The 9,759-nt window shown below is 40.6% G+C and overlaps 1 protein-coding gene across 1 annotated transcript in view; it reads left to right on the top strand.

The window, feature by feature from the left end:
- Positions 1–9,525, top strand: part of LOC309560009 (A-kinase anchor protein 17B-like) — a 34,950-nt gene extending 25,425 nt beyond the window's left edge. Inside the window, exons 4-5 of the mRNA XM_082263500.1 lie at positions 2,018–2,243; positions 7,793–9,525. Of these exons, the coding sequence (XP_082119626.1) occupies positions 2,018–2,243; positions 7,793–9,388 (1,822 nt within the window). The 3' untranslated portion in view covers positions 9,389–9,525. The remainder of the gene's footprint in view (positions 1–2,017; positions 2,244–7,792) is intronic.
- The last annotated feature ends 234 nt before the right edge of the window (positions 9,526–9,759 follow it).

Consider the following 9,759-nt stretch of genomic DNA (forward strand, 5'->3'; position numbering starts at 1 on the left):
TTCCTGCAGATGCACTGCACTTTTTTCAGAATGAATGGCAGCCCTATGTGTTTTCTCAAAGCAGTGCATTTTCACTGCGGGTGGTTGTGGGTATCACTGTGATTCCCGCACCCACAGCCATGCGCATGGTGTGAACCTAGTCTTAAGCCCCGTACACACGCATCGATTATTGGCCGGGAATTTTCGGCCAACGTCTGATTGGCCGATTTTCGGCTTGTTAGTATAATGCTTCCGACAACCGACTCCGACTTTTCGGCCGAAAAAAAATCTGGTGTGCAGGCTATAAAATTTTTGTTGGCCGTGAACACAACGGCCGATTTTCCGTAAGTCAGTACAGATTTCGGCAGACAAAAATCTGATGGGCAAGACTGGGCATGCTCAGAGAAGAAAACACACGGAAAGTAAACCAACACATGACATCACTTCTGAAGTAGATTTTTGTCAGCCGAGAAAATTCGTGTGCAGTCTAGGCACATTCCAACAAACAAAACACCACTCTGGACAAAAGTTGGACGATCAGTCGGCCGATAATCGTTGCGTGTGTACAAGGCATTAGTCATTCCCAACATTTGAAGGGTGAAGTCATTCTGCACCTGCGCAGCCGCTGCTACCTACATATTGATTGTGTTTACATCCCCAGCCCTGAATCCACTGGGCAAAGGCAGCAGCACATTTGGCCATGTCCATTTATGCTGTACACCTGTATACATCCACACAAATGTTGACATGCATATAGTATAAAATACAATCTAAATTGGGCTTTGGACACAAAGGCTAGAGGCTAAATGCTACAGAGCAAAATGATGCTCTGTGAATGGGCCCATAGCATACAATGCTGCTGTGTTCTGATCCGTATACATTACAGATCTGAATGCAGCGTACTGTGTGCATAACCTCTTACTATATAGTTATTGTTTAATAGCGCTGACTACTTGTATAATAGATATTAGCTATGAGTACTGTATGTGTATGAAAACGCTAGTTTAAAAATAAGGAAAACACCAATTTGTACCTGAAGACTATGTAAACAAATTGTTGCTCAGTGCTTTTATATGTTTTGTAATGTGACTTTTATAGTGGAATCGTACATAAATGCCAACTAGCTTGCTGGGATAAATGTAGAATAAAAAAGAACTGAAATATTTACCTTTCCTGGAGTATATACTATTCCAACCACCTGTCAAAAGGTTAGGCTATCTCTGCTGAAGGAACAATCAACCACTTTAAACCTTTAATCCTATGCCCCGTACACACGTGCTGATTATCTGCAGACTTTTGTCTGCAGACTTACCTTTTCTATGTAGTGCAAGGGCCTGCCAGATTGCATACAAATTAAAAATGTTTAGGTTTGACCTCATATTATATGGTTTTGGTAAGTCTGCAGACAAAAGTCTGCAGATAATCTGCACGTGTGTATGGGGCACTATCCTTTAGCAGAAATCACTTAATTGAGTCGTTAGGCCTTTGATCAGATGACCAAGTCTGGAAGGTTCCTTAAATAGTACTTTCTTTAAAAAATATTCAAATTTTTGCAAATAGATGCAATATTAATAGTGTAAAATCCAATAGTTATTTATAGGCCAAATAGTCTCTCCATGTATGTTGGCTTAAAGGAAAACTTTACTTTTATTTAAAAAAATTATATGACATACGGTACAGTATATGATTGCTAAACAAGCCATTTAGTTATTCAAATGAATTAAATTATCCAGTAATAATTTTCTAAAATTGACAAAAAACACCTATTCCCTATAAAACATTTTTTATCCTTTGTAATACACTACATGTGTAAAGGGGTGTGTTCCTTTTAGAACATTGGGCTTGATAAGGTAGTTTAGGCAGACCCTTTCACTTAGCACTGATTTTGTACTTGCAAAGCCTACATCAAAATCTATGATACAAAAAAATCTGCTACAACATTTGTTTAGGTTGCCACAGCTCTGTATTTTGTACCTTTGAAACTATAATTAGTGTTTTAAACTTAAAATAAATGAAAGCCATTACCTTAAATCTACAGGAAAAGAAAAATTGAGGAGAAAAAAGCCAGAGCCAGGAAAAGGAAAGCCAGGTTGAAGAGGAAACTCCAGAGACAGAAACGAGAACAGAAAGCTGCCCAGCAGAAAGAGGCCTGTCCTGTAGATGAAATTGAGGAGACACAAGAATGGGAAGAGAGGAAACTAATACTTGCTCAGAGACGTCTTGAGTCAATCCAGCTTCTCACTGTTCTCCTGGATAAAGTGAATGTAAGTGTTTTCTAGTAATCTACATCTAAGGCTCCGTTTCCACTATTGCGACTTGTTGTGCGACTTGACGCATGTCGAGTCGCATGACAAGTCAAAACCAATTGTTTACAATGAAGTTCGTTCTAATTGCTGCGACTTGAAAAAAGGGTTTTGCACTACTTTTTGGGCGACTTCAGTGCGACTTGTCCCTCATAGAAGGAAGTCGTACTGAAGTCCCCTGAAGTAGCCGCAAACAAGTCGCACTACAAAGTCGCGCTAGAAGTAGCATGGCTTTGTAGCCGCAATAGTGGAAACGTAGACTAAAAGTAGTCCACACAGGTGTTTGCGACAGTTTAAACTGCGGATTTTTGTCATATAACAAATTTTGACGTTTTCTCCTCTTTTCCTAAAATAATGACAATTTTTGTGCAAGAAAATAGTTGTCTATTAGGAGAATTGTAAAAATTCCATGCCATGTGGCACACAGAAGGTTACTAGTCATTGGTTAAGTAATTGACTTAAAGCGGAGTTCCGGGCACAAAAACAATATTTTTTTTTTTGTGCCCCTCCGCTAGGTAGACCTCACCTGAAAAGGAATTGGATAGTTATTTTTTTTTTTTTTGTTTACTTACCTTGTAATTGAAGATACTCACCTCAGAGTACTTCCTCCCTCGGAGCCGCGGCTCACCCCGTCACTTCCTGTCTCGCTATGATTCCTGGGAGCTGAACGTCATAGCTCCCAGGAATCAATGCGACGGCACCGGCCCCGCTCGTCATTTCCGGGCGACGCCGCATTCCCCTGCTAAACAGCTTCTGGGCATGCCCAGAAGCTGTGGAGGAATGCGGCGCCGCACCGGAAGTGACGAGAGGGGCCGGTGCAGGCGCATTCTGGGACAAGAAGACGTGGAAGAAGACACAGAAGAGGACCGCGCCGGCTTCAGCTGCCCACAAGAGAGATGGAAACGCTGTGGAAGAAATTTTATAAGTAAGTATTTCTTCTAAATGTAAGTGCGAACCGGGACAGATCAGAGGCTAGCCATTGTGGAATGTGCTAGCCCTAACTGTCCCGGGGGTATGTTTATTGAAAAATGACTTCTGTGCCCGGAACTCCGCTTTAAAGGAGAATTTTGGGGTGAGTAAGAAAAAAAACATCCATATGATGCTATAATAAATATGAAGGGTGCCAACCCAAAACCCAATACAGTGCCCCTTGAAACAGTATTCATACCCCTTGAAATGTAAAAATCTAAATTTTTTAACATTCTAGGCCAATTTGTTTTTTGCTACATATTTTTGGTAAAAAAAATCGCAATTAGCGTATTTTGATTGGTTTGCGCAAAAAGTTATTGCGTTTACTAACTATGGGAAAGATTTATGTCATTTTTATTGTTTTATTTTAAACTAGTAATGGCGGCGATCTGGGATTTTTTTTGCGGGACTGCGACATTGTGGCGGACAGATCGGACCCCTGACTGACATTTTTGACACTTTTGGGGGTACCAGTGACATTACTACAGTAATCAGTGCTATAAATATGCACTGTTACTGTAAAAATGACACTGGCAGGGAAGGGGTTAACTTTATTATTGATCAAGGGGTTAAGTGTGTCCCTAGGGGCAGTATTCTAACTGTTAGGGGTGTGGCTAGTGAAGTAATCGCAGAGACATACCATCCTACATGGCAGGATCGCATAGCCTCTGTCATTACTTCAGGGAGAATGACATACGGCTGTGTTTACATCAGCCGTCTGTCTTTCTCCCACTCCTGAGGGAGATCGCGAGTGGCCGGCGGACGTCGGAGCCGCCGGGCACATCTAGTTCAACCAACAAAAAAAAAAAAAACACCACCAGTATTGAAAACCCAACCATACAATCCCATATACACATTCCTATACCCACAGTTGATCCAGAGGAAGGCGAAAAAAAACAGCAAAGCATGATCCAATTTGCTACAGCAGGGGGGAGAAATTCCTTCCTGAACCCCGAGAGGCAATCGGATATTCCCTGGATCAACTTTACCTAAAAAATTGTATTAGTACCCACTTACTGTATATTAAGTACACCCAGGAAAGAATCCAGACCTTTTTTTAAAGCAATCTAGTGAGCTAGCCAGAACCTCCTCTGGAGGGAGTCTATTCCACACTTTCACAGCTCTTACAGTGAAGAAACCTTTCCGTATTTGGAGACGAAATCTGTTTTCCTCTAGATGTAATGAGTGCCCCCTTGTCCTCTGTGTTGACCTTAAAGTGAACAACTCAACACCAAGTTCACTAAATGGACCCCTTATGTACACATAGTACCTCAAAAAGTCAATAAAATAATACTCATAATAAAATAACATGTTAATCCTAATTGAGCTGTGCAGTAGTGTCTTTAGTCGATTGAATTTTTTTTTTTTTGAAAAAGGCTTGCTGGTGGAAAAAAAATGTTATGCTTGTGTGAACTGAACACTATATGTTCAATGTAATTGTACTCCTATGTATGTCTTATGACATACATGCATATCAGCACTGTATAATGCGTAAGCTCAAACCTGAACCCGGGTCCCAAAATCGTTTTTGTATCTGCAGATTGTTAGATATGGCATCACTGTATTGGCTAAGTCTCATCAGGAAAGTACCTGGATTTGGAGCCTCAGACAGTAGCACCGTTATAATGGCATAAACAAAGCTGACCAGCCAATTCAGACTATCAGACAACAGCAGAGCACTTGCATGTTTCAAACACTGTGTCCTGGAGTCTACTTTCAGTATTTACATGATCTTTAAGTAGCAGTTGCCCCTGGCTGCCACCAGAGGGTACTGTTGAGAGTCAGAAGAGGCTCTTTATTAGTCTGAATAAGCAGTTCACTTTGGTCTCTTAACAGTGCCCACTAGTGGGAACTATGAGCAGCTGCTGCACAAGAAGACCATTATACACACTGACATTGATATAGAAGATTTTGCTAAAAGCATGTATACTTCATAGGCAACACTAAAGACACTGTCAGATAATGATAGCTTCAAAAGAACTTTGTCCTGGTCATACAATATATTTATGAGGCAAACAAATGAATCAAACACCAACACAGACAGTTAGTGGGAAACTAAGATTAGATACAAGACATCAATTGTAAGTGCCACTGCCATCGCTGTGAAAAGCTGACTTTTGTGGAGTTAAGTTGTAAATGCATTACAAGAAATTATAGGACCCTATCAAAATTTTATTGGGAGTCTTGGGACCCCTATCAGTTACAAGTGGGTTATAATGCACCTCTATTTATACTATGTTAAACTATACAGCTAGAAATTGTATTTATTTAATGACAGGTATTTAAATAGTGCCAACAATGTATGCAGAGTTGTACATATATGGTACATTCACATCAGTCCCTGCCCTCAAGGAGCTTACAATCATCTAAGGTCGCTACCTAAATTCCAGGTAGTGTCATGGTTGGCATTTAAACAATGATCCTAGCGCTGTAAGACAGAAGTTCTGACCACTTTGCCACTGTGCTGCTCAGATTATAATATAAAAGACCTCCTGCAAATTAAAAGTTATAATAATTATTATTAGAGAAGACAGCTGTGACACAAGTTGTAGCCAAGCAATATTAACCACTTCAGCTCTGGGAGGCTTTACCTCCTTAATGACAAGGCCATTTTTTGCAAAACAGCACTGCGTTGCTTTAACTGACAATTGCACAGTCGTGCGACCCTGTACCCAAATAAAATTAATGTCCGTTTCCCCCCCCCACAAATAGAGCTTTCTTTTGGTGGTATTTGATAACCTCTGTGGTTTTTAGTTTTTGCGCTATAAACAAAAAAAGAGCGACAATTTGTAAAAAAAAAACTATGTTTTTTACTTTCTGCTTTAAAACATTCCCAATGAAAAAAAAAAAAATTAAAATTCTAATTTTTTTTATCAGTTTAGGCCAATTTGTATTCTGCTACATATTTTTGGTAAAAAAAGTCCCAAAAAGTGTATAATATTTGGTTTGCGCAAAAGTTGTAACGTTTACAAACTATGTGATATTTTTTTTTACTTTTTATTTATTTATTTTTTAGTAGTAATGGCGGCGATCAGCGATTTTTATCGGGACTGCGACATTGCGGCGGGCAGATCTGACATTAAGTGACACTTTATGGGGACCAGTGACATTAATACAGTGATCAGTGCTAAATATTATGCACTGTTCCTCTATAAATGACAATGGCAGGGAAGGGGTTAACACTAGGGGTGATCAAGGGGTTAAATGTGTTCCCTATATGTGCTTTCTAACTGTGTGGGGGATGAATTGAACAAAGGCACAGAGAGATCAGTGATTCAGCTTAGCTGAATCACACGATGTTTCCCTGCCTCTCTGACAGGAGAGCCTTCTTGCGTTGTTTATATTGCAGATGGCTCTCCTGTCAGTCTAGCCGAAGATCGCAGGATGTTGGTGGTGATCGCGTCCGCTCCTCCCGCGTGTCTAATCACCGCGTCAGACCACATGCACACAATCACATAGATCTACGTGATCATGCGCAGCCGAGCCGACCTGTTGCAGTAAATCTGCATTAGGCGGTCGGCAAGTGGTTAAAGAAGAGCTCTATTCTCCCCCCCCCCCCCCCAATAAATTAAAAGTCAGCAGCTATAAATTCTGTAGCTGCTGACTTTTAATATAAGGACACTTACCTGTTCAGGGATTCAGCAATGTCCTCACCTGAGCCAAATCTTCAAGGTAGGGGAAACCAGCAGTGAAGCTTTCCCGCTTAACAGCCAGCTTCCTACTGTGCATGCGCAAGCTGGGGTATGCTTTATGAATGGTCTCCCAGTCTTCTAGGACCTGTGCTATGTCCCAGAAGGTTGCGGGTGGATGGAGGAGGGGGCCAAACTTCCGCATAGATCAGCACGGCGATCTGTTTAGAAGTGGAAGCGGATACCTGTCAAAACCAGGTACCCGCTCCACCCTTGCCCCAAAAATGTGTAAAATGTGGCAGTGGAGGGGGGAGGATGCACACAAGCAGAACTTCCCCTTTTGGGTTAAGTTCCGCTTTAATGTGGCACTCCACAGCCTGTGCGGTTGAGATAGCTGCATTGCAGTGTTTTAGGCTAGGTTTCCACTAGTGCGGCTACGAAGTCGTGCTACTTCTAGCACGACTTCGTAGCGAAAGTAAACTGCGGCTTCAGTGAGACTTGTCCCTCATATATAGAGGGAAGTCGCACTGAAGACGGCTCAAAAGTAGTGCACGAACTACTTTTGAAGTCGCCGCAACTGAAGCCACGGCAGTGGAAACGGGACCCATTGAAAACAATGGCTTTTGACTTGCTGTGCGACTTGACATGTGTCAAGTCGCACTAGTGGAAACCGAGCCTTAATGGAGACTGGATTCTTTTTATGGTTAGCATTCACTGGATCAGGTGATTCGATCAATGGGCAGTAAAGAAATCTCTGCTTTCCAAACTTCCAAGCCAACAATCAGAATGGGCTTTTGCTGCAAAGGGGAATATATAATGTTTTTTGAATTTTAATAATTTTATCCTAAAAACCAAGGTGCCTTGGAGTGAAAATGCTAAATGTGATATATTCTTATTTTTGTGTCTCCAAAGGATCTGGTTCAAGTAAATAGACTTGAAGAGGAGCAAATGAACTGTGAAATCGAAGCCGTTTTCAGTGACTTTTCGGTGTCCACATACTCAGAGAATAGCAAAGTGGTTTTTCTGCATGAGACTACAGAAGAAGAGAACAGCCATCATGAAATAGAAATGGAAGCTGAACACGAGATGGTGGAAATCAAAATACATAAAGAAGATGCTGAGCCATATGGACAAAGACTACAATCATTCACTGACAGCAGTTGCGAGAAATGGAATTATGAAAAGGACCACCAACAACCAGAAGATGCACATGAATCCTATGATCCACCACAGCGCTTTTATGAACATCGTATTTTTAAACTATCACATTCTCAGCATGTCCATAGTGATAGATCTTCCAAAAAACGAAAGATTTATGAAACAGATGAATTTATTAATTATTTGCTAAATTATTACCGTTACCCTGAATATGCCAGAATGTTTCTAGAAACAAGTGAACGTTTGAACGAACCTATGTGCAAAAGAGTGGTCCTTTGGAAGGGGAACAGCTTTCAGATAAGATTACAGAATGTCAATGGCCATTTTGCAGAGATGAACTCTATCCCGGAGTTAGATGAGGATACAGAAGATGACAATGGTAGAAGGGAGAAGAATATTCAGGAGTCCATGGAGAATTTACTAGAAATGCCTATTTGTAGAAGAGATGTCAATGAACCTAGGAAGGATTTTATTGAAAATGAACACGAGGTTCTGATAAAAAAAGAAAAACCTCAGCAGGGAAAGAATTTTGAGAAGGTGTATCAGAAATTATGGAATGATGATGAGGATAGCCAAAGCTTGGAATCAAATAGTGAACTGAAAAAGGTTTTGGAAGAAATAAGTAGTACTTCAGAGTACTTCAGTGAGGAATTAAGCGCAACCTCAAGTAAGCAATTAAATGTAAAGAGAGCATCAAGGAAGCAAAGAAAACTTAAGCAAATGAAGAAAATGAGACAATGCAGTGTTTCTGGGCAAAATCACATCTGCCATCATAAAGACCTGCTAGGTCAGTTACTACATTCTTACTGCCAGCGTTTCAAAAAGCATGCACAACATAAGTTACCAAAGGCTCTTAGAAGAAAGCCGATCTTGCATCATCAATGTGACTCTGAAACAACCGAGTCTGATTCAGACACAGTAGTTGAGGTTCAGAGAACATGGAAAAGAAAAAAGCCAAAGAACAAGAATCAGGGTTCTTCTCTAGAAGAAAAGAAACATAAGAAGAAAATATGCTCCAGTTCTGATACAGAAAACAGTTTGGATTCTTATCACCAGCACAAGAAAAAAATATTTAATCAATACAATGGGAAACCAAAACGCAAGAAACAAAAGGCAGCAGATTTTGATGAAAATTCAAAGAGGAACTGGGATTACTGCTTTATAGAAAATGTTTCTGACTCCTTTGAACAAGAAGAGTCCTCATGGATTGGTGAAGAAACCCAAAGCAGTTACAGCCTGAGTTCCAGTCTTCAAACAGGGGAAAATGAACAAGTTGACATTTGTTCAAAGGGTTTACCTGCTACTTACTGGGACTGGGACCACCATTTCTACCCAGCTAGTAAGACTTAATACATAGAAAATATACTTAAAGTGTATGTATAGGGAGAATATTTTTTTGTTTTTGAGAAAATGAAGGAGGATTAAGCTGGAAATATATGTACCAAAAATCAGCCAGTGCAGCAGGAACCATCCAACTTTCGGTCCATGCGTACTCCTCTCTGTTCAACAGAAGCTGGTCTAATGACTGGTTTCTGTCAAACGGTCATGCTGGAAAATCAGAATTGGATCAGTGCTTGCAGCCAATGGTTGCAAGCGGTGATCAGTGTATTCTGGCAGGGAAGGGTACCCCTGCAACACACATGGTTTTTGTTGATGTAGGACATAGTCAGTTTTTGTTTTTTTTGTTCAACCTTCTGATTAAACAAAAAAAAAAAAACTGA

This window comes from Pelophylax lessonae (genome assembly GCF_965119305.1).
Source record: "Pelophylax lessonae genome assembly, chromosome: 7".
NCBI classification, from domain to species: Eukaryota; Metazoa; Chordata; class Amphibia; order Anura; family Ranidae; genus Pelophylax; species Pelophylax lessonae.